Genomic DNA, 26290 nt, shown 5'->3' on the forward strand with positions numbered 1-26290 from the left:
ATCAGATAGTATTTCCTACAATTGTCTTTGTTGTGGTTACTACCATAATTTATATTTCTATCATGTAAAATAGTATTTGAACTGAAATATTGATTGCTTATATGTGCTAGCTGGCTCAGCTGTCCACTAGAGGAATGTTGAGCTGAGGACAGATTTTTCTATAATCCATGTAAATCTGAAAATCTACTCTTTGGTTTCTGTTTTGAATAGATGAAACTTATTGGACCAATATACTGTGGAACATTCTAAGTAGGGGAAATTTGGGGAGCTGTGAAGAAAGTTAGAATTAACTTGAAATTTACAGTTGAATGCATTTTGAATAATTTCCATGATTAATTTCTTCCATAAAATATTTTTGCTCTTTTTTAAGGACTTTCTACAAAACATTGAAGGAAGTCTGATGACTTCAAAACTGTATGATGAGTGGATTGCTGTAACCAAAAAAGTCGATGACGAAGAGAAATTAGCTGCAGTGCAGAGGTAATTGTAGGCAAACTCTGTGAACAACATCAACAAAATAGAAGTAGTATTTGCTTACACATTAGAGATAATATATCACAGCAATATTTACTAAAAACATTGACAGACAGCAAAAGGTTTCACTTGTTCACACACACAAAAGACACTTTGAAAAGAGAAGTGTGAGTTACAGTGGCCCAAGCTTTTATCTTACCTTCACATTCCAATTAGATTTGTCTTTTTTTCTGAATTGGATAAATATTTCAAGCAATAATTTGAAGAAAAATTCTTCCATTTTATTTTGAGAGCATCCAGCAAATGATACAATCACTCTGTTCCCTTCATTCATATTTACAGATCGAGTATACTCGTTTAAAAATAACTTTCTCTACATTCAGCCTTTTAGATAAACTGCCATCTGCAAATGCTGTGCTTCTGAGGCAAATTTTTCAAATATTATATGAAATAAAAAGTAATTCTTCTGTTAATGAGATGTCTTCTTACAATCTATCTGTTGGGATAGCTCCATGTCTCTTATTCATGCCCAGTTACTGCAATAACGGAGGGACAAATGACATTCCCATAAAGGTAACGCCTAACTTTGATACGCCTTTACAATGAGACAGGAAAAAAGGATTATCCTGAGAATCCAGGTTATTCTGTTGTTGTGGGTGATTGTTTTGGTTTTGGTTTTGTTTCATTTTGTAAAGGAAGTACAGCTTTGAAAGGTGTTCTTCTGCAGGGAAGGAATCATTGGTGAATTTTAACTAAAACATAAATGTGTATTTGAGCTCAGTGACTCAGTCTTTAGTCGTCATTTAGAATGTCCTAGACTCACGCAGTGAAAACAAATGCTGTGAAATGATACAAAAAGTAATAATCCTGGGTATTGATTGGGTCAGCAAACCAGACTTAATACGGATATAATCAGTGTAGAATGTGGGAAATTCTACTTGTTTTCAGGGTGGTTTCCCCAACAAAACAAAGGCAATGCAATTTGGATTGCTTTAATCAGATAAGGTCATTAGAACTCCTGATTAATGTTAGTAAGTACACCCTTGCGCTCTGGGTGCTGGTTATGATTGATTTAGAAAAGTGATTGAGTATACTCTTCTATGTTAGCCACCTTTTAAATACTATAATGAAACACCAAAATTTACATAGTATATTGATCAAATGGTTCATTTCATTAATAAGTATCTGAGTTTCTGATTCATTATTAATTGACCAATTGTCATTGGACCTCTAAGGCTCATATTATAAAACAGCCCAATTGAGAAACAATAATATTCCTCACATTGTGTAGAATCAAAGGTCAGGAGGAAAAGACAGGGTACCAAAGTAGCTGCCATTGAAGATCAATAATTATCCCATTTCCTCCGAGAAAATCTTATTTCAAATACCTCCCAATACAATGAACCATAAGATCAAGATGTTACCATTGCTTCTGAACTGAGTAATCACTGTTTTAAGATTAAGTAATTAATTAAGGATATGTGAAGAAATGACTTACAGTGATATACTGATGCAGCTGTTACCATTGCACTGTACTGAGACATGATGGGCTCAGATGGGTTTGCCTGTCTCTTGCTTTTTAGACAACCCTTGGGAACTTTTCATCAGATGGTGCCTGCATTGAGAAGCCATTTTTCTCCTTAGTTCTGCCTTTCTATAAGCATCCTTACAATCATGCTCACTCATGGGTGTATCAAATGTAACCAAAGCTATTTCAGTGTACAGTACACATCACGTACTGGCCATCACAATGTAAAAACTGGAAATCATCCTCTTATATAACATTGCACTGTGATGATCACACTTGAACATTAGATCTAAGAATCTTTGAAATGTCTGGCATAGCCAGCCCCTGTATTCTAACAGCTAACTTTTTCTCAGAATTTTAATCTGCACATTTTTAGCCTCCAAGACTAATAAGTAAAATGTGATTTGCAACCAGGCAAACTAAAAGAGACATTCTGTGTTTGCCCTCCTTTACCACAGATTTCTCTGGTAACATTTATGATCGAAAACACTCCAAAAATTTTTGGAGAGGACGTGGTTGCAGTGTCATATGAAACATCCCTAACTCATCCTCCCGGAGCAAAGTCCTCATGTTCCCCTGACACTTCAGCAAATACCAGAAACGTGAAGCAAACCAATCGTGGACTCAGCAGCTGCCCCACTGAGAGGACATGCACTCCTGACTATAATGCACTGCCAGGAAGTCCAGCTGCCCCTCTTCCCTGTGAAGACATTCTAGGTGTGTAAACTTGTTCTACTACCATAACTTAAAGGTAGAATCATTGAGCACTGAAAATATATTTGTAACAAACATCAATGAAGGATTTCCTGAAGCATGTGAAGAAAAATTTTGCCTATGCATTATAGGTATTATCCCATTGTTATTATTTGCCTCCTAATTTAAGTACCTCTTTCCACTGTTCCTTACTTTATGTTAGAGGTTACTCCCAGCAATGAGATTAAATAATTAAGGATATGTAAGTAAATGATACTTACAGTGAAAAATTGAGTCTTAACATAGATTCTTAAAGAAAATATCAACTCAATAGCAAATTGGGTTTTCTCTATGTAACAGGTCTGGTTGTCATGAAACTTGCTTTATGTACCAGAATGACCTCAAATTCACTATGCTCCTCCTTGCTCTTCTTCCTGAGGTCTGGGAATATAGCCATGTGGCACTATGCTAGTCTCTTATGAAAATCTGAATATATAGCATAATATACCCATATGTTTGACATAGACACTATGATCTGAGATTTGAGCTCATAGATCAGTGGAGAAAGCCAAGGGCTGTAACAGAACTGTATTTAGTCAAACTGTGTTGGGAAATCCAGATACTGCTATTAATTTACTGTTGTCAATGGCAGTCAGAGTGTTACACAGGGGGATGAAAAGACTGGTACTATATGACTGTTTGATTCTAATATTTGTATGCATAGCTTTCAATGCAAACACAAGAAATTGATGTTTATCCCATAAGTATGGGACATATACAACTATATATCCAGTGATTTACAAAGCAAGATCATAATAAATGTTATAATATTAATTAGTTATTTTCTGTGTGTTTGTGGTATCACATAAGGCATGCAGGCCTTACACTGAAAAGGGTCTACTAAGGCTAAATGAGGGCTAAATCTGTTCAGTTAAAACAATGATTTCCCTTCTTTCTTAGATTCAGAGAAAAGTAAAGGAAATGTATATACCAACCAAGCAATACCTTTGCTTAGTCTACCACAAGCACCAAAGAAATGTTTGTTTGGCAAATCTCTTGTGAGAATTTTTGAAGGCAAAAGCCTGCCTACTCCAATATTTGTGAGTATCATTTGGGGTTTCTACAGCACCTTTGTTTTCACTAAGTTGTTGAACCAAACTGATGAATGTTTATATAACTTATCCATGAGAGCAAGATCAGTTTCGAGTAAAATAAGTTCCCCAAAAGTTTGAATCATGTAATGAAAAAGAATTTTAAAAGAAGAAAAAGAAATAGATTTCCCATGTTTTACAGTTTTTGCATCCAAGATACAAACCCACCAGCTTGTTGGAAGAAATGGGTCTATAGAAATGCCCCAATGATTACCCAACTGTTTTCCAGTTTCTTTATGACTCCATGTCACTCATTGCTATGAGATTAATCACTCTTTTATAATTAGAAATATCTCTAGACTTTTACTTTACATTATAAAATGATTAGTTTTGCTATGTATTAACATCTTTTATCCTATTAGAGTATATTTAAATGTCACCTAATATGCCATAATCTATTTTAAACTCGTTACTAAACTTCTTTCGAAATATATATATTTACTGTCCAACATCTATTTTAGCACTATAGCTATGCTGGAAATTTAAGCTGTGTGTGAACAAATTGAACGTGTCAGACACATAAGCATTACTGCCCAGTTCTTAGGTATTTTAGAGCAGAATTTTCTGATAACCATGTTTTTAATCATGTAATCTATTGAAAATGCAGAAAATATGGGGTAAATCTGTGTATGGTAGTCATTTTTACAGAGTAAAATTATGGAAGAATGAATGACATTGCTGGGTTCTTAGATGTGACAGCATCATTAGACATAGGTAAAAATAAGAGAACACAAAAAAAGAAAATAAAAGTTGTAGATGTATAGTGAAAAAAAATTCTTAAAAACACAAAAGTTAAGATTCGTAATAGAGGCCAGGACAGAGAGGAAATAAAAAGTGATTTGATCTCAGAAAAGGAACTATTCCAACAATTACTTAAGATGGCATGCTTGAGAAGGATATGCATAGAAGGAAACAAAAAGTAATGGAGGACCATTCACCAAAATGGTTGGTGAAACAGAGGTCCAAACAAAACCGTAATGTTACAAATTGTGGAAAAAATGGATTAGGGAAGCAAATGTGTATGTTAGCAGAAACAATAAAAGGTCAATGACTTTTTCATTCTTCTCATTTATAGCTCTATATCCAAAACTGCCATTGCTCAGGTTAACAATAAATGACATAAATATTCTTCAGATGTGTGGACCTCTAATAATAACAAGCTTATCCTTATCCCACACAGGATATGTTTTCCATAATTGCAGAGAAGGGACAAGATTCTGATCATATATTTAATACGGTATCTGAAATTTCACACTGGTCCCTGAGGGACAGGATTGAAAATGACGAACACATAAACTGGCAGGAAGAAGACGTTCTAGTTATAGCATCCGTATTAATGGTAAGGAAGGTTTTCATATCACCAACATTAAGCATCCCTCTGCAGATGCATATGTGCTTTCTGTCCTTGAGATTATGTGATGACTGATTCCTGGAACTATGGACCCTTGACACATGACCTCTGTAGCTTTCCCTAAGGAGTTCCTGTCTCCTTCAGGGCATCGAATCCTTCCCCCATTTCTTCCAAACAAGTACTTGATTCATCCATAAGATCCAATGATTGGCTGTGGCTCCTCATATCCTATTTCAGTCAGATGCTGGCTGGAGCCTTTGAGAGGGCAGTTAAGATAGGTCCCTGTCTGGATGTTCCACATAGGAGCTGCCTTTTTCAAGGCAGAGGTCTTTGGGTTTGGGAGTACATTATAGAACTGCAGTTGCAGATACAGGTGTGGACTAGAATCCAGGAGAGACAATTTGAAAGGACGGTAATTTTGTTTCATTGCTATAGCAACTAGGACTCTGCTTCTTTGATTCTACTTGTAGGTAAGAAAACACAAATTCGTGCATATAGTTTCCACTTTTGAGCTTAGATTTTGGGGAGATGACACTTTGGGAATCTTTGTGGAAGTAAGCCCTCAACCAGTGATTCTCAACCTTCCTAATCCAGAAACACTCATCTATTTCCTGATGGTTTTGTGACTTTAAACTATTACTTCATTTTACTTCTCTTCATAATTAAAAATTGCTACTGATATGAATAATAAAGAAAATGGATAGATTTTCTTATATACAAGATAAATGATATGACACTCAAGTTGAAAATCACTGGTCTAAACTGCCAGTTTTAAACAAAATTACATTGAACATTACTTTTTTGCTTTATTTTCATTAAAAAGGACTTCATTAGTAACATTAAAGGAAGCTTACTTACTTCTGATTTATATGAAGATTGGCTTACCATCATGGATGAAGGAACTCTGTTTCGAAGAATTACTGCCATCCAAAGGTAATGATAGAGTAAGCACGTGGGGAACTGCACCAATATAGAAGCAGTGCTTTTGTAAGGTACAGAGGCTTGTGAATACAGGATTATTAGCTGGCATGATCTCTCATGCCATGTGGTTTCCTTAGCTCAGACAGGTATTGTCACTTTTTAAACATGTTCATTTCTCACGCTAGTGTGTTGAATCATGTCTGTAAACTCACCTGGGAGTCTTCTCCTTTATTTCTGTCATGGCCAAGAAGTCAGCCTATGTAAGAAATTTTGTGCAGGTCAGCCTAGAGTATTGGTTTAGTTCCTGTGTGAGACAAATTAAAAGAAGTTTGTGTGTATAATACCTGTGGGTTATTTGCATCCCAATTTTACTACCATGGTTTTAAATAGGTCATTGATTAGAATATGAAGCTATTACTGGATTCTTCTTCCTCAATTATAGCTATCTAGAGACGTCTGAGTCAGTTCTCACTTTGACTTTGAATCATTTTTCTGTGTGAAAGTTCATAGAAGGTTTTCGTATTTAACAGGAGCTTTGTGCTCCCGTTCCTACCCAGGAACCCTGCATCTTTGCCTTGCCTGTAGCAGAAGCTTTTGTAACTGCATCATGTAGAGTCACTAGGGTCCTTCCTCCTACTTATGTTTGAGAGTGTCTAAAGAGTGTTACGTGGATTCATACTACATTAGAAATAAAATGTGTCTCCACTCCATTGTGGTTGGATAAATAGGTTGCTGTTTAATAACAATGGATGTTTTCATGAACAGAACACACATGGTCTGCAACAACCTTCATTCATTCTCATACCAGGGCATTTTGTGGATTCACTACTGTGATTTCTGTTCCTTAAGTTCTACAGTGTCACAACAGTGTTACATGGATTCATAATATATTAGATATTAAATATGTCCCCGTGGTGCCTGGAAAGATGGATCGCTGATAATTACACTGGATGTTTTCATACACAAAACATATATGGTTTCCAACAATCGTCATTCATTCTGATACTAGTGATCCAGACACCTTCCTCTGGGTTCTGTAGGGTAGTACTCATACATCTAGTACACAGAAATTCATAAAGCATTTTAAAAATATTTCCCATGATTCTCTGAAGAAAAGTGAGTTGCAGAAAATATTTTATGTAATACTCTATCTATATATTCTTACTTGTTTTGAATTCTGATCATGCTATGAGTTGGTCTACAAAGCATTTATCTTGTTTTTTTTTTTTTTTTTTGTGGTTAGATTTGTAACCTACACTACTTTTAAGATGATCTAGCATAAACTTCTCCTTTTCTTTGTTTAGACTTACACGTCAGATGCCCGAACAAAACTTCCTTCTTCTACAATATGTCATTTGTGTATTAGTAATGATAAGTGACTCTTCGATGAATAATTTAGACTCTCACACATTATCTCTCCGCATAGCTCCGTCTGTGCTATGTGGTCAGCCTGCAAGTGACGCACTATATGGGGATTCTGCCTCAAGAAAGGTAAGGGGGTCTGACTTTTGCCTTTGGGAACAAAGTTAGAATAATTATCCTGTAATTGGGAATACTTTGGAAAGTTCATTTCTGCAAAAGGAAACACTAGGAGTGCATTGTTCTGGAGTGGAAGGAAATAAGTATTGATCTCTTTTAGGAAGATTTGGGAAGGGAGATAGTTAATGTAGATTAAAGAAAATGAGTAATTTCTGTCTTTCTTTTGTCTTCTCCTTCTTTCCTTTTAGATACTGATTTTAGATATTGATGTTGTAGCCAACAGCAATCTGCACGTATAATAGTAGTCCAGGAAGTTTAAATTGAAGTTCACCAAAAATCCTGATCATATAGAAACCTGATTGCTTTTATAAACTAAGTTTATACTTGTGTTTCATTGTAGGGAGACCATTATATTACTAAATATTCACATCTTTATGTCATTAAATATGTGTGTGTGTCTGTGTGTACATATCCATGTAATTGTACTTGCACGTGTACATTATTTGTATATGTGTATGTGTATGTTTATGTATAAGTGTATGTGTATGTGTATGTACATGTATAGTATATACATATGTAATGATGGATCATTGGTGTATGTTATTTTGTATACTTTCCATTATTTTCACACTAACCTATTACAGGACAAATTTTATGTTCCTCAGGTTTACCATAGCTATTAATTTTCTTATAAACACATACTTTAATAATTTTCACTAATTTATTTACTCTATATCCTGAATGTCGTCTCTTCCTCCAAGTCCCATCTTCACAACCTGTTTTTTTCCCTCCATTCTTTTTTACCTCAGTAGTATAGACCTTCCATGGACACCAATTCACTCTCATACATCAATTCACAACAGGAATAAGTCCACCTCCTCCCACTGAAGTCATACAGCGCAGCCCAGGAATCAGAGAAAGGACTAAAAGAGCTTGAAGGGGCTCGAGAACCCATATGAACAACAATACAAAACAAACCAGAGCTTCCAGGGACTAAGCCACCCTCCAAACACTATACATGGACTGACCCTGGGCTCCAACCTAATAGTTAGCAATAAATAGCCTAGTAAGAGCACCACTGGAAGGGGAAGCCCTTGGTCCTGCCAAGACTGAACCCCCAGTGAATGTGAATGTTTGGGGGAGGGCAGTAATGGCAGGAAGATGGGGAGGGGAACACCTATAAAGAAGGGGAGGGGCAGGGGTTAGGTTGATGTTGGCCAGGAAACAGGGAAAGGGAATAATAATCGAAATGTAAATAAGAAACAACCTAATCAAGAAGGATGGAAAAAAAACAAATATGGAGTAGTAGATTTTAGAGTCAGATCCAGCCCATACACCTATTGTTAGGAGACCTACCTGAAGATCAAGCTGCACGTCTGCTGCATATATGTAGGAGGCCTAGATCCTGGGCTGGAGCATATGAAGGGGGAGACCCGGCAGATGCAAAGCTGAAGGATCACAATGATTAAAGGCTATAGCAAGGTACTAGGATAGAGAAGGAGATGCATCTTCGGGAGGTTCTAGTATTGATGGTGCAGCAACATCAGACCAGTGACCTATTTTGATGTACATTTACAAGCAATCTGTTTGGACAAAAGTGTATAATGTGTGACACAGTATGGCACTGTACATCTCACACAGTCCATTTTTACAAATGTTTAATTTTAGTTTGACTTTTTAAATTTTAATTTAAATTTTATTTAATTTATTTTTTGAAATTTTGGGAGAGGGGATTATTTCCAAGATATACATGGAAGGATTGATAAATGAAATGAGTTACTTGGTAGCATGATTGTAAATTTTTAAAGAATCAATAAAGGACATATATTTTGAAAAGGATAAAAGGGAAAGAAAATGTAAAAAATGACAAAAAGCAAGTATGTTTTATTTTATTTTATTTTATTTCATGGGTTTATTTTAACTTTTCTATGTACACATAGCCAGTTAAACCAGCACCATTTATTGAAGATGCTTTCTGTCTTTTTATTTTTGAAATTTTCTTCATTTTTTAATTAGAAATATTTCTTTATTTACATTTCAAATGTTACTTCCTTCCTGGTTTCATGTCCATAATCTCCCATCCTTACAGATCCCCCATCCAGGTGTTCCCCCTCTATCCACTTACATTATAGCACCCCACCCCAACATTAAGGGCAGGACCAAAGGCTTCCCCTTCCACTGGTGCCCCAAAAAGGATATTCTCTGCTATAGAGGCACTTAGAGCCCTGGGTCAGTCCATCTATAGTGATTGGGTAGTGGTTCAGTCCCTATATTTTTAACTAGTATTTTCCAGGTATTAGGTCCACAAGAAAGAAGATATAGTGATATAACTCACGATGGAGGAGGATAGCCCAAGGGACAGCTTGAAATAGATTCTGGCCCAGGACTCAACTGGGCTTGGACTAGAAACATAGCATTTTTAGTTAAATTCTAATTACCAAGCTACTGGAAACCTAAAATCCAAGCCTATATCAAACTGCATGTTCAGTCCAAATGAAGCAATAAATACATTTTTTCACTCTTAATATCTATTAATTATTCCTCCTTTATGGAAATTCCTTTCAAGTATGTTCCTTACATGGTTAAGTACGTAAAACAAAGAAACAAAACTATTTGTACCATCTGCACATAAAATTAGACAATCTTCTGACTGTGATTTTCCTAAGAAACATTTCTTTCCTATCGTGTGCAGGACTGCTCAAACACAAACTTAGGTGCATCCTGGGAAGAAACACATGGCATCAGTAGAGTTGACTTAATCTCAGCCATCATCTGAGAAGAAAAGAAACTTATCCATGTTGTTCAATTTAGGAAGTGTCATAATTTACTACTATTGCTGTGACAAAACACTGATGAAAAGGAACTTATGCAAGACAGATTACACTCCATGATATACTTACAGTTACCAGTTAAATACTGGGAAATATCAGGGATCAAAATGAAGCCTGGAGGCAAAAACTGAAGCAGAAGCCTAGTAGGAGTTCTGTTGCCTGCCTTGTGTCTCATATTTTTGTTTTACTGGCTAATAACTCAAGCATGACACCATCCCGGAGATCTCGGCCCTAAAAGTTCCAACATTAGTCAGGACAATATACCTTAGACTTCCTTGTACAATAGGTCAATCTGATGGAGGAATTTTCTAGTTAAGACTCCCTCTTCTCATCCACTTCTTCTCTCAGTCACCTTTCTTTGTCCTTAATAAAACACCAGGAGCTAAAACACCAACCAAGGAATGCACAATAGGGAAATATGTCTCCAGCTCGATATGTAGCAGAGGAGTGCCTTATTGGTCATCACTAGGAGGGGAGCCTCATAGTCCTGTGGTGTCTTGATGACCCAGAGTAGGGGAAGGTTAGGGGGTTGAGGCACTTGAGGTAGCACTCAAAGGAGCAGGTGCTGGAGATAGAGATTGCAGAGGGGAAACTAGGAGGGGAGATAACATTTGAAATGTAAATTAATAAAATAACCAATAAAAATTAAACAACGTGACCAAGGCAAATTATTGAAGTAATTGTTTACTTGGCACTTAAAGATGTAGAGGGAGGGCAGTCCCTCAGTGTCATGGCTGCAGAAATGAAAGACAAGGAAACAGGAAGTTGAGACCTGATGGCTCTTATCTTGGGAAATAAACATGAAGCAGAGAATGTACATTGAAAATGGGCACCAGCTTTTGTAACTACAAATTCTAAACAATGGCATCCTTCCACCAGGAAGTCCAAGGCACCAGGAAGCTGTCAAAAATAGGGTATTGTAATGCATAGAACTAGAGGGGCATCCCATTCAAAACATCTCAATAAAACTACCTAATCCCCCCACTCACACACAGAAAAATAACTAACAGTCCTTAATTTGATTCACTCACAGGTTTTGGCAGCATTTCAGGTCTTAAAAGTTGCTTTGGTTTAGTAGTTCTTCTATAATTTGAAATATGTATGACATTATAAAAATTTTAGTAAAAGGCAAAGAAATAAGTGTCTTCATTTCAGAGACTTCATTATATGGGTTCCTCTCTGTTTGTGGCAAGTGTTTTCCTCATAGATTTGGATTTCATTTTTAAATTTCAATTTTGTAATCTATGTAAAATGACAATCTTGTTTTTGCCTTTTGGTTTACAGATATCTGTTATAAAAATGATGATTGACCACTACCTTGAAATATTTGGAAATGATAATCTATTTTCTAAACATATTGACGAAAGGTCTGATGATCTAAAGATGTATATAGATTTAATCTTCTCTAAGGGCAAATCTCCTATTATGAAAAAAGTCATAGTTGGCCCCAATGGGACAACCTGCAGTAATGATGAAAAAGTAAATATTTCAAATGCTGCTCTGCAGGAAGAATTTCCTACAGGTAAGACAAGATTTATTCAGTCATCAAATGAAGGGAATTATATCATTCCATAATTTCATAAATTTGTAAATATCAGAGCAGCTTTGGGTTGCATAATGATTATAGAGTATGAGAAAACTTTTTTGAACACACTTTAATTAAATATATTCATCTATACCTAAATATGTATATATATGTACATACACATTTATTTACATATATCTGGATACATACAAGTATGAATGACACACGGTTTATTTAGAAAATCCTACAATATTGTCTCCTATATTCCTCCCTTTCTTCCCATGGACCTTAAGTAATAGATTTCTTGTATATGAAATTATTATTGAGTCCACTTTGTTCTGTTTTGTGAATATGGTTTCCATGGTGTACAGTGTGTAGTAGTCAATACACATGAAGACCATTTCTGGCAAATTAATATTCTTTCAGTCATCATTAGCTGCCTATAACTTTTGATATATGAAATTTTGACCATTGCCCTAATACACCATTGATATTGTTATTATTGTGGTTTTGCACCTATTTTTATAAGAGGCTATGTCAAAACAGACGTTCAAGAAGGCTGTCTCTTACAGTATTTGTAACCTCCCTTCTACAATGTTCCCTGAGCTATAAAGCGTTTACTGGTACTGGGTTTTCCACAATGCACTTATCTCTTCATTGTGTCCAGTTTTTGTTTTCTGGAATGCTCTCCATCTTCGGGATAAAAAGGCTTCTTTGATGAGGGATGATGGCCCCACTTATTTGAGGAGATAAGATTAATATTTAGAGCACTATAAAGAACATGGCAGAATTAGTAAATTAATGTGATAAAATTTAAAGTGTATTAAGAGACTAGCTACACAAATCTGACTGGATTTCTAACCCCGGCCATGATTTCAATATTTTTGAGAAAAATTCTTCCAATTGTTAAAGTATTTAATGTGACTTTCTCCAAAATATGGATGCTTTAGGTAGCCCTTATATTTCTGTCAAGGTTCCGGTCTTGAGTCCCAGTGGCAAATGAATCGTTCAGGGATGTCTCAAAAGTCATTCTATCTCCATAAATCTTAGAAACTTCTAGCTTTAAGTCAAGGATGGAAGTTAAAAGAAACAGTATGCAGATTGGCATGTTAGGGAAGCAACTGATAGTTGTAACCAACTCTAACCCAGATAAAGGATGAAGTAAACATGTGGCAAGATATCAGAATAGGTGCATTAAGCGTCACTAAAAGCTCAGTTCAAAATAACTGTTCTTGAATTAGACTTTAATGTATTTTCTTTACTACAGAATTGAACATAATTCTGTGTCGTTTGTTTCTCAAAAAAAGTGTTGTTCCTAAGTACCTCTTTGTAGTTCAACATTGTATGTCTTGATATTTCTCTTTAGGATCATTCATACAGGTCTTTGACTTGTCCAAGTTAGACAATTTCAGTCCTCTATGACAAGATTAATTCATTTTCCTAGTATAATAAAATAAATGAAATGTAAATATAAAATTCCTTCATTTTTGACTGCTTTTGTTTTCTTTTTTCCACATCTGCAATTAGCCTTAAATGATTATATTCTGAAATGTTAAAAGTTGAAATTTCAGGTAATAAGAATGCTTTTCATACTTAGTTAAATGAAGAACATTTAGCAGTGATGGCCTTCTTTCTACAAGGACAATGATTCTATCACCCAGAATTTCCTTAGTGTATGCTGCCCCCCATCTAGTAACTTATCAACTATTATGCAACCAGTGGTTTGTTGTGCTCATCTTTGATCATGCTCAATGTCCTCTGTTTCATACATTTGTAAATAAGTAGGAAACTATAACAATCGAGGGAGGCCAACAGATACACATAAGAAATGAAGGAGTCAAAGTATCTCTTATTGAACATTATATGGTAGTAAACATAAGTGAGTAATATTCCATAAGAATACTCATTTAACTTGTAAACTCAACAAATAGTGACACACAAAACTAACACGCAAGGTGAATACTCCTTGTAAAAATCACAAACTAACTGAGAGGTAAATCAATGAATCACCATCATTCACAGTAAATTTCAAAAGTATTAAGTTACTTGAGGAAATTTTAAGCAAGATATAAAAGACTTTTGATTCGAAGACCATTTTGATTCTATCCTTTTAAAGCTTGATAAAATTTATAAGGTTTTGATGTTAGTAGGAGAAACAATATTACAGAACTGATTGTTTTACCTACTTTCCTCCCAGTCCTCTGCCATGTTCCCTTGACCTCACCCATAAAGTCTCCCCAACATGACTTCCAAAACATTACCTGAACAAAGACGACACCAATGAACATGAAAAACTGAATGGGACCCGGAAACTACAGAGAGAAATATAGGGAATTGCATCCTAAGCAAGCATATGCAATTGTATCTGAAAGAAGTGAATTTTTTTGCTTAAAGGCAAAAGATGGAACCTGTTTTCTTACACAAACTGATATCATAGTCTGTATATTACTGCTGTGAGACAGTTAATGCTTTCATTTATTTAGGGGTCTTTGTTATTTTGTTGTTGCCATATAGTTTTTCCCCCTCTGTTGTTGAATGACTACAGGGTTATTTATCATTTCTCTCTTCTTGAGTATAGAGACCTTAAATTCAGAATGCTGTTTCCCTTTTGTAGACCAAGACTGCTGATGAGAAATGTCTTCATGGTGACTATACTATGGAAAGTTTCTCCTCTTTTGTTGATATGAATGATACTTTTGCTCAGTAATAAACTCTAAGCTATTATCTGCATTCTTTGACAACATGTTGAATGTTGGTGCAGGCCCACACATATTTTAGAATATCCATTGAAAATTCAGTTGTTAGTCAAATGTGGTCAGCTTTATGTGTGACTTGGTCTGTTCCATCATAGCTTTTTGTATTTTTATTTCTTTATTCAGTTAGTCTTTGATTATTCTGTGTCTACTTGATGGCTTCTCTGCTTCTAGTACTTTAACAGGTATCTCTTTCTGAATTGGGGGCTATAAAATGAAAAGGATTTGCAAGGGTAAGTGAGTTCAGTTACAACAATGATTTCCCTTCTTTCTTAGGTTCAGAGAAACATGAACACGATGTATCTACCATTCCCTCAGTACTGTCTCCAAATCGACTACGACCTAGGAAGAAAAGTTTGTTTGGCCAACCTCTTACAAGTATTTTTGAAGACAATAAGCTGCCTACTTCAATACTAGTGAGTATCATTTTGGTTTCTCCTGCACCTTTCTTCTAAGTAAGTTATTCAATCAAAATGAATGTTTAGACACCTTATCCATGAGGGTAAGATCATTTTAAAATGGAAATAAGTTGCACTGAGGTTCAAATCACATAATTGAAAGAAAAAGTATTCCCATTTCACACTGGCTGTATCAAAGAAACAAACCTAAAAGCCCGTTGAAGGAAATGGGACTATGGAAGTGTCCTGCAGATTACCCAACTGTAAAGTCATTCAGTTTCTTTATGACTCCATATTACTCTGTAATCTCCTTAATATCATTGCCTCTGAGATTACTCAATCTTATATAAGAAAAATATCTATAGACCTTTACGTTATGAAGGAATTAGATATACACTTTGGTTTTGCTATCTATTAACTTGTTTTATCCTAGGGGACTATGTATAAATGTACACTAATATGGCTTAACCCATTTAAAATGAGTTAGTAAACTTCTTAGGAAATAAATATTTATACTCCAGCATGTACTTTAGCAGTATAATTGTGCTAGGAATTTATGCTTCATGTTAATAAATTTATCTTGTCTGACACATGAGGATCACTGCCCATTTCTGAAGTATTAAATAACAGAATTTTCTGGTAACCATGTTTTTGATCATGTAGTCAATTGAAAATAGACACTACATGGAACAAATCTCTATAAGGTAGTCATGTGTACAGAGTAAAATTATGGAAGAATGGTTGACACATACTTGGGTTCTTCAATGTGGCATCACTGGAGACATGTTGAAAAATAAGAAGTCACAGAAAAAGGAAATAAAATCTCAGAAATATGGTGAAAAAATCTTTCTTAAAAATGCAAACATAGGATTCATAATAGAGGCAATGACAGACAGAAGTAAAATAGTAATTTGAACTCTGAAAAGGAAATACCCATATAGTTACTTAGGATGGAATGCTTGACAAATATATTAATAGAAGGAAGCAAAATGTAATAGAGGACCACTCACCAAATGCTTTGGGGAACAAAGTCTAAACCATGGTGTTTCAATTTGGTAGAAAAGAATAGGTTCAATGTCTCAGTTATAACTCTTTATCCAAAACTACCATAACTCAGGTTCACAATAAATGACTTATTTGGATTCAGAAGTGTGGATATCTAATAATACAAACTTATCATTATCCCACACAGGACATGATATCTATAATTGCAGCAAAAGGACAAAGTTCTGATCAATTATTCAGAACTATATCTGAAAATTCCCAGTGTTCCCTGAGGGACAAGATTGACACAGAACAACCTATCAACTGGAATGACGAATGTGTGCTGGTTGTAGCTTCAGTCTTAAAGGTAGGGAAGGGTTTTACATCTCCAACATTACACATCCCACTAGAGATGCATACATGCTTTCTGTCCTAGAGTTTACATGAAAATGACTTTTCCTGGAACTGTGGACACATGATCTCCTGGTAAGAGGCATGGCAGTTAAAAGTCTGAGAAACCCATAGATTCATCACAAAGACCCCGGTGAACAGCTTCTGTTGAGAGTGAACTTCCTCGTATATCAAAGGGGGTTTAGTTTGGCGTTATAAATGTTCAAACTGATTTCACCTCTAACCATACCATGTGATGTAATAGCTGAACAAGTAATAATAGTGATTAAAGGGTGTTTTACAATATACATATTTTAAGTGATACCAAGACATATCACTCCCAATTAACAGTTCAAAATGGCTAGTCCACCACTGACATACAAAAGGATAAAGAATTTGGATATTGCCCCATGTCCAGTAGATACATGAAGTTGTTTTCCTTCTCAATCAAAATAAAAAAACACAAGCACTTTCACTTTTGCCAGATGTTGACATTCTACTTCCATGTCAAATAGTCAAGAATTAGCCTAACCGACATTTAACTTGTCTACACTCTTAACTTGCCAGTGAGCTGCAGTGAATCTAGAGCAAATATCATTGTTTTATTTTTGTTTGGGCCATGATCTGAGTTTACATTTCAGAAGATTGTTTAGCTATGGCCCAGACATCAAAGGAAAAGATAATGCTCTGGGATTAACCATGCTTAATAACATTAGGCAAAGGTACAGAATGATTGCTCCTTGGCCCTTCAGATTGACAAGTGTCTCTGGTTCTCATTGTCAGAAACTTGGGATCACATCATGGGTAGAAAATTAAGATCAGTGACTGAATGTAGCCATGTGCATTCAAAGTAATTTACAGGTACAAGAACACCTGGGATTTTTCAATCTTTATCTATTCTTATGGAGTTCCTATCTCATTCATGGCATGGCATGGAATCCTTTCCCCATTTCTTCCATACAAGTCCCTGATTGATCCATAAGATCCAATGTTTGGTTGCGGCTCCTCATACCCTATTTCAGTCAGATGCTGGATGGAGCCCATCAGATGGCAGTTATGATAGGCTGCTGACTGGATGTTCCACATGGGAGCTGACTTCCTTCAAGGCAGTGAGAGCAGTGGACTGGGAAGGGGAGTGTAGATCTATGATTGCAAGTAGATGTGTGGACTAGAAGCCAGGAGAGGCAATTTGAAAGGACAGTAGGTTTATTTCATTGCTATAGCAACTAGGACTCTGATTCTTTGATTCTAGTCGTAGGTAAGAAAACACAAGATCCTGCATACAGGTTCCACTTTTGAGCCAAGATTCTGGGGAGAATAAAGTATGGGAAACTTTTGTGGAAGTAGGGTCTCAACGAGTGATTCTCAGCCATCCTACTCCCATAACACTTATATATTTCCTCTTGATTTGTTATGCCTAACCAGTACATGATTTTGTTGCTGTTCCTAATTAAAATTTTGATACTGATATCAATTATAAAGAAAAATGGATAGAATATCTGATATGGGAGATATATGATAGGTGACCCCCAAAAGGATTATGACACACAAGTTGAGAATCACTGGTCTAAACTGCTAATTTAAACAAAAAAGTTTTTCAAGTACTTTCTAACATGTACATTGACCATTACTTTTTTTTTTATTTCCATTAACAAAGGACTTTATTACAAATATAGATGGAAGCCTACTTACTTACAATTTATATGAAAATTGGCTTACCGTCCCAGAAGAAGAAACTCTGGCTGGACAAATTATTGCCATTCAAAGGTAATGATACAGTTAAGCACGTGGGGAACTACACCAATACAGAAGCAGTGCTTTTGTAAAGGTAGCCAGGCTTGTGTTTACAGGATTCCAAGCAGGAATGATGTCCCATGCCAAGAGGTTTCCTTAGGTCAGGCATGTATTATCACTTTTTAAACATGTGCATTTCTCAAGCTAGAAAGAGGGTTGAATCATGTCTGTAATCCCACGTAGGAGTCCTCTCCTTTAATATTCTTATGGTTTAGAAGATGGCTTATGTTACACATTGTGTGCCTGTCAGTCTAGAGTATTGGTTTAGTTCCTGTGTGAGACATATTAAAAGAAGTATGTGCCTATAATACTTGCTTCATAGTGTTATTGCCATGGTATTGTGAATATTTCACTTGTTAAATATATGTCATTGATTAGAACATGAAGCTAATTACTGAGTTCTTCTTTCTCAACTACAACTACCTAGAGAAGTTTAAGTCAGGTATATCATTGACTTCTTTGAATTATTTTCCTGGGCAATAATCCATAGAAAGTTTTCATATTTAATAGGAGCATTGAGGACCCCTGCATCTCTGCCTTGTCTGTAGAAAAAGCTTTTATAACTGCATTGTGTAGGGTCCCTAGTGTTTTCTGCTCCTTATATTCTAGAGTGTCAGAAGGGTGTTACATGGATTCATACTGCATTAGATATTAAATTTCTCTTTATGGTTGCTGGAAAGATGTTTTAGTATTCAATAATACTAGATGTTTTCACACAAAGAACTCATATGGTCTGCAACAAACTTCATTCATTCTAATACCAGGGCATTGTATAGTGTCACTAGTGGGATAACTCCTCCTTATGATGTAGAGTGTCTCAGAGTGTTATATGGATTCATACTATATTAGATATATTCATACTATATTAGATATGTTCAACATGTTGGCTGGAAAGATGACCAGTGTTTGATAACACTGGATGTTTTCATACACAGAACATACATGGTCTGCCAAAATCTTCATTCCTTCTAATACTGGGGCATTGTGTAGTGTTACTAGTGTGATATTATGTTCTACATTGTCACAATTGTGTTACATGGATTAATAATACATTAGTATTAAATGTGTCCCCATCGTGGTTGGAAAGATGATACACTGTTTAATAACACTAGATATTTTCATACAGAGAACACACATGGTTTGCAAAAATCTTCATTCATTTTAATACCAGGGATCCTGACACATTTCTTTGGCTTCTCTAGGTAGCTAGCAGTCGAGGTATCTAGTACACAGAAATACATATTTTTAGAAAAGTTTCCCATGATTATATACAGAAAAATCATTTGGAGAAAATATTTTATATAATACTCTAGTTATATATTCTTACATCTTTGATTTCTGATTAAACTTGAGTTATTCTGCAAAATGTTTATTCTGTGTTTTCTTTGTAGTTACTTTGGTAACTAACATTACTATTAAGATGATTTAACATAAAATTCTCCTTTTCATTGTTTAGCCTTCTACAACAGATACCAGATCCAAACTTTATACTACTGAAATATCTCATTTGTCTATTAGTAATAATAAAAGACTCACCCATGAATAAGCTGGATACTAAAAGGCTATCGATCCGCCTTGCTCCACATGTCTTATGGGGTTGGACTTCTAGTGACTCTTTATTTGGGAAAGTTGTCTCAAGAAAGGTAAGGGGATCTGATTTATACCTATGGAAACAAAATTCTAATTGTGATACAGTAATTTAGAACCCTTTATAAATATCATAACTGCAAAAGAAACCCTAGGATTGCATTCTTCTAGAGTGGATATATATATATATATATTGATCTATTTCAGGAAGTTTGGGAAGGGACATTGTTGATATAGATTAGAGTAAGTGAATCATTTCTTCCTTTCTTTTCTTTTTCCTTCTTTCTTCTTAGATATTGATTTTAGATATTAATGTTTTAGCTAACCATATGCTGCATTTAGAATGGTAGTCCAATAATTGGTGTACATTATTATGTATGCTTTCCATTATTTTACCACTACCATATTTCAGGTACAGTTTTAAGTTTCCCAGGTCTACTGTAGCTGTTAATTTTATGTTAAAACCATACACATTAATATTTTTCACTAATTTATTTACTCTACATCCTGATTGCAGTTCTTTCATCCAAGGCCCATCTTCGCAACCCTTTCCTCCCTCCATTCTCTTTTATCTCAGTAGTGTAGAACTTCCATGGACACCAACTCAGTCTCATACATCAATTCACAACAGGAATAAGTGTATCTACTCCAACTAAAGCCAGACAAAGCAGCCCAGCTAAAATAAACCAATCCAGTGTTAGACAACAGAGTCACAGCCAGCACCCAACAATAATTAGGGGAACTACCTGAGATCAAAGTGCACATCTACTACATCTATGTAGGGGACCTAGATCCTGCTGCTGGAGCATATGAAGCAGAGAGGTCCTATAGACTCAAAGCTGAAGGATCACAATGATTAAAGTCAACTACAATATACCAGATTATAGAAGGACGGGCATTTCTGGGGACTTCCAGTATTGATGGCATAGCAAAATTCAGAGGGTTTGAACCAGACCAGTGACTTATTTCAATGTACATCTGCAAGTAAACCTGTTTGACCAAAAGGGTGTAATGTGTAACACCTAATGGCAAAACACATCTCACACAGTGCATTTTTAGAGATGTTCTCAAATATTAGTTTGATTTTTTAAATTTTTAACTTAAATTTAAGACTTTATTTAATTGTAATTTTTGAAATTATGGAGGGGGGTTGATACCAATGGAGATATAAAAGGATTATAAAATGAAATGAGAATTGCTTAATAACATTATGAATAATTTACAGAGATTCAATAAAGGACACATAAATTTGAAAAGGAAGAAAGGCAATAAAAAGTAAAAAATGGAAAGAAAGCACAGTATATTTTAACTAGTAGTTCCCAGGGATTAGGTCCACAGGAAGGAATATAGTGATGTTACACACGATGGAGGAGGATAGCCTAAGTGACAGCTTGAATAGGAATCTACCCAGGATACTACTTGGCTTGGATAGACAGACACATATCTTTTTAGTGAAATTTTAATTACCAAGATACTGGAATCCTAAAATGCAAGCCTGTATCAACCTACATGTTCTGTCCAAATGAAGCAATAGATACATTTTGTCACTCTTAATAGCTATTAATTATTGTTTGTTCATGGACAAATCTTTTCAAATATGTTCTTTTGCATGGTCAAATATGAAAACAAGGAAGTAAATCTCTTCTGTACTATGTTCATATAAAATAAGACAATTCACTGATTCTGATTTCCCTAAGAATCATTTCTTTGTTATCCTGTGCATGACTGCTCAATCATAGACATAGGTGCATCCTGGGGAGAAACCTATGGGATGAGTAGAGTTGACTTAACCTAAGTCATCATCTCAGAAGAAAAGTAACTCATCAGTGTTGCTCAATTTAAGAAGTGTCATCATTGTCTACTAATGCTGTGACAAAACACTGATGAAAAGCAACTTATGCAAGACAGGTTACACTCTGGGATAGACTTGCAGTTACCAGTTAACTACTGAGAAATGTCAGGGCCCAAAATGAAGCAGGGTAGGAACCTGGAGGCAAGAACTGAAGTAGAAACTTAGTACTAGTTCTCCCTCCCACACTGTATCTCATATCTTTTGTTTTCTGACTAATAGGTCAAAGGTTGCACCCACCTGGAGATCTATGAATTCCAAAGTTAATCAGGATAATATACTTTAGTCTTCCCCATACAATAGGTCAATCTGGTGGAGAAATTCCTTAATTAAGACTCCCTCTTCTCACCAACTTCTTCTCTCAGTCACCTCACTGTTGACTTTTAAAACACTAAGAGCTAAAACAACAACCAAAGAGTGTACATGGGGGAACTGATGTCTCCAGCTAGATATGTAGTAGAAGATTGCCTTATTGAGCATCACGGGGAGGGGAGCTCCTTAGTCCTGGGTAGTCTTGATGACCCAGTGTATGGAAATGCTTGGATGTTGAGGCAGGAGAGGATAGACGAATGAGGGACTACAGTCTTAGAAGCATGGGGAGGAGATACAAGTTTTGTGGAGGGGAAAATAGGAATGGGGAGGATGTATGAAATGCAATTAAATAAAAATAAAACAAAAAAAAATAAAAACATGACCTTAGAAACTTATTGAAGTAAGTGTTTCCATGGGACTTAGAATGCAGAGGGAGTATAGACCTGCAATGGCATGACAGAGGAGCAGGGCTGCAGACAGGAACAACAACCAAACAGGAAGCTGAGACCTGATGGCTCTTATCTTGGGCAGCAAACCTGTAGTAGGGAAAGTACATTGAGAATGGTCACTTGTATTTTGTGACTCCAAATTCTAAGCAGTGGCACATTCCACCAGCATTGCCAAAGGACTTAAACCAGCAGAAATTTGCCTGGAATTAGAGAGGCATTCCTTTCAAATCATCACTACAAAGCCACACACACAGTTCCCCCCAAAAACTCAACAAAGCACTGTCATCAATTTGAATCACTCACAGTATGTAGAGCCTTTTCAGTTCTGAAATGTTGCTTTGGTTGAGTAGTCCTTCTGTTCCTTGCAATCTATATGAAACTTTAACAAGTTTCAGTAAAATGCCAAGATCTTAGAGGCTCCATTTCAGAGACTTCATTTCATGGGTTCCTATCTGTTTGTGGCAACTTTTTTTTTCTCATAATTTTGTATTTCATTTTTAAATTTTCATTTTGTAAACTCTGTGATATGACACTCTTGAATTTGCCTTGTATATTACAGATATCTCTTATGGAAATTATGATTGACAACTACATTCAAATATTTGAAAATGATAATAGATATTGTATCCATAATGAGAAAAGGTCTGCTGTAATAAATAAATCTGCAGATATCATAAATTCTGATGTCAAATCAACTATTATGAACAAAATCATAGGTGGACTCAATAGAAAAACCTGTTACAATAATGAAATTTAAATATTTCATATGCAGCTCTGCAGAAAAGTCCTACAGGTATGAAAGGATTTATTTAGTCATCAAATGAATGGAAGGACAATATCATTCTCTGATTCCATATATTTGTTATAATCAAAGCAGCAATGAGGTCACAAACTTAGAGCATGAGAAGTATTTTAAACAACAATTTCATTAAATTGTGCTTAAATACATGCTATACATATACACATATATATATAGTCATATACTTATGTACATCTATAGACATACAGTTATGTATGATAGACTATTTAGCCCCTGTAAGAATCCTACAATATTTTCCTTCTTCCCATGGTCCTTAACTGATAGGAAATATCATTCATATGAAAATATTATTTTGGGTAAGATAATGTAGAAACAGTTATTTGATTCATGTATCCAATAAAACATTTGGAATGTTTAATCCCTGTACCACAGCTTAGTTATCCTATGGCAAAAATACTAATTTTTTAAAAATTTCCTATGAGAGGCAATTTGCCAAATTTTTAGAATTGGTATAAATATTAAATTGCATAGGATCCACTAAAATATATGGGAAGAATGATAAAGTCTAAAACACACCTAATCATCAGGTAGTGACACTCAAATTCATATCCATATAGAATTAAGAAAATATATTGAATATTACTCTTTTATTTTAATCGTGTTTCATTTTCTTTTTTATTTATTATACTATTTTTTAATTCTACAAACCAAAACACAATTCAAAATATTCATTACTTAAAGTATACTAAGAAAGGAATGTCTTGCAAGTTTTTTTTTTAAATTTTTCATTAGATATATTTATTTACTGACATTTCAAATGTTATTCGCCTTCCCGATTTCCTGTCCATAATTCCCCATCCCCTCCACTCCCCCTCCCTCATACAGGTATTCCCTCTACACATCCCCCTTTCTGTCCACCCCTTATTCCCCTGCACTGGGGTTCCAACCTTGGCAGGACAAACCGCTTCCCTTCTATTGGTGCCCCAACAAGGCTCTTCTCTGCTACATATGCAGTTGGAGCCCTGGGTCAGTCCATGTCTAGTCTTTTGGTAGTGGTTTACTCCCTGTAAGCTCTGCTTGGTTGGCATTGTTGTTTTTATGGTGTTGCAAACTCCTTCAGCTCTTTCAGTACTTACTCTAATTCCCCCCAAGGGGTTCCTATTCTCAGTTCAGTGGTGTGCTGCTATCATTGACCACTGTATTGGACATGCTCTGGATGTTTCTCTCAGGAAAGATCTATATCCGGTCCTTTTCTGCATGCAATTTTTTTTAGCTTCACCAATATTATCTAGTTTTGGTGGATATATATATATATATATATATGGGCACCATGTGGGGCAGGCTCTGAATGACCATTCCTTGAGTCGCTGCTCAAAATTTTGCTTTGATATCCCCTCCTAAGGATATTTTTACCCATTTTAAGAAGGAGTAGAAGCATGCATATTTTAGTCATCCTTCTACTTAAGATTCCTGTGGTCTGTGGATTGCATCTTGGGTAATTCAAGCTTTTTGACTAATATCCACTCATCCATGAGAATATGCCTAGTGTGTTTTTCTGTGATTCATTTACCTCACTCAGGATGATATTTTCTAGATCATTCCATTTGCTGATGAATTTCATGAAGTCATTGTTTTTGATACCTGAGTAGTAGTACTCCATTGTATTGATGTACCACATTTTTTGAATCCATTCCCCGGTTTAAATGGCATCTGGGTTTTTTTTTCAGCTCCTGGCTATTATAGATAAGGCTGTCATGAACATAGTGGAGCATGTGTCTTTGTTGTATGTTGGAGCATCTTTTGGGTATATGCCCACCGAGGTATAGCTGGGTCCTCAGGTAGTGGAATGTACGATTTTTGAGAAACCTCCAGACTGTTTTCCAGAGTGGTTTTACCAGTTTGCAATCCCACCAAAAGTGGAGGATTGTTCCTCTTTCTCCACATCTTCGTCAGCACATGTTGTGACCTGAGACTTTTATCTTAGCCATTCTGACTGGTATGGGGTGGAATCTCAGTGTTGTTTTATTTGCATTTATCTGAAGTGACATAAATCTATCATCTGAGAATATCTTTCTAACAATGACATTTTTTGTTTCTTTTAACAGGAGAAAACAGAACTCCTACCACATATAAGTGGTAGAGGATGACGGGAAGATGTTCTAAGGTCATTCTATTTTCATGTTCCTGTCTACAGCCCACTAAATTGTAGCAGAAGATATTGTTACAAGATCCTACTTCTGCTTTATATTTCCCTATATTAGCTACAAATAATTTTCCCTCATTAAACTTACTTTATTCTCCCTATTATATATTGTTTGCTATTATAATAAATGTTATTAAATTGTTTTATTGCTTACACTGCAATGTGCCTTGTTCATAATTCTTCATAATCTTTGGAAAATAGCATTTTTTCAGTTTATAGCCCATTTCTGGTACTAGTTTTCCGACCTCAGTTACCAAAGTATGGCCAGAAGCTAATGTCATTAAAAATCCCTCAGTGTTATGCCTAGAATCCAGTGCCATACAAAGTTCTAAATAAAATTCCAGTAACAATAAAAATTAATCATCATAAACTGATAAGAACAGATACTACACTTGATCTTAGCCAAAAGGCCTACACAATGGAATACTACTCAGCTATCAAAAACAACGAGTTTATGAAATTCGTAGGCAAATGGTTGGAACTGGAAAATATCATCCTGAGTGAACTAACCCAATCACAGAAAGACATACATGGTATGCACTCATTGATAAGTGGCTATTAGCCCAAATGCTTGAATTACCCTAGATCCCTAGAACAAACGAAACTCAAGACGGATGATCAAAATGTGAATGCTTCACTCCTTCTTTAAATGAGGAAAAAGAATACCCTTGGCAGGGAAGGGAGAGGCAAAGATTAAAACAGAGACTGAAGGAACACCCATTCAGAGCCTGTCCCACATTTGGCCCATACATATACAGCCACCCAATTGGACTAAATGGATGAAGCAAAGAAGTGCAGACCGACAGGAGCCGGATGTAGATCGCTCCTGAGAGACACAGCCAGAATACAGCAAATACA

General features: G+C 35.6%; 1 protein-coding gene and 1 pseudogene across 2 annotated transcripts in view; one reads left to right on the top strand and one right to left on the bottom strand.

The window, feature by feature from the left end:
* Tgap1l9 (GTPase activating protein testicular GAP1 like 9) overlaps positions 1 to 25588 on the top strand; it is a 61092-nt gene extending 35504 nt beyond the window's left edge. Inside the window, exons 7-20 of one of the 2 annotated variants that reach the window (XM_063282874.1) lie at positions 371 to 480; positions 858 to 1047; positions 2461 to 2719; positions 3656 to 3795; positions 5027 to 5185; positions 6021 to 6130; positions 7423 to 7609; positions 11713 to 11950; positions 14983 to 15122; positions 16297 to 16455; positions 18136 to 18245; positions 19729 to 19915; positions 23029 to 23262; positions 25335 to 25586. In XM_063282874.1, coding sequence (XP_063138944.1) covers positions 371 to 480; positions 858 to 1047; positions 2461 to 2719; positions 3656 to 3795; positions 5027 to 5185; positions 6021 to 6130; positions 7423 to 7609; positions 11713 to 11950; positions 14983 to 15122; positions 16297 to 16455; positions 18136 to 18245; positions 19729 to 19915; positions 23029 to 23226 — 2187 coding nt within the window. In that variant the 3' untranslated portion in view covers positions 23227 to 23262; positions 25335 to 25586. Of the gene's footprint in view, positions 1 to 370; positions 481 to 857; positions 1048 to 2460; positions 2720 to 3655; positions 3796 to 5026; positions 5186 to 6020; positions 6131 to 7422; positions 7610 to 11712; positions 11951 to 14982; positions 15123 to 16296; positions 16456 to 18135; positions 18246 to 19728; positions 19916 to 23028; positions 23263 to 25334 lie in introns of both variants that reach the window. The other variant, XM_039103654.2, reaches the window with a different exon arrangement.
* A 136-nt stretch (positions 25589 to 25724) lies between these two features.
* LOC120101107 (U2 spliceosomal RNA) lies at positions 25725 to 25855 on the bottom strand (annotated as a pseudogene).
* Positions 25856 to 26290: the final 435 nt, after the last annotated feature.

The sequence above is a fragment of the Rattus norvegicus genome, chromosome 2 (assembly GCF_036323735.1).
Source record: "Rattus norvegicus strain BN/NHsdMcwi chromosome 2, GRCr8, whole genome shotgun sequence".
NCBI lineage: Eukaryota > Metazoa > Chordata > Mammalia > Rodentia > Muridae > Rattus > Rattus norvegicus.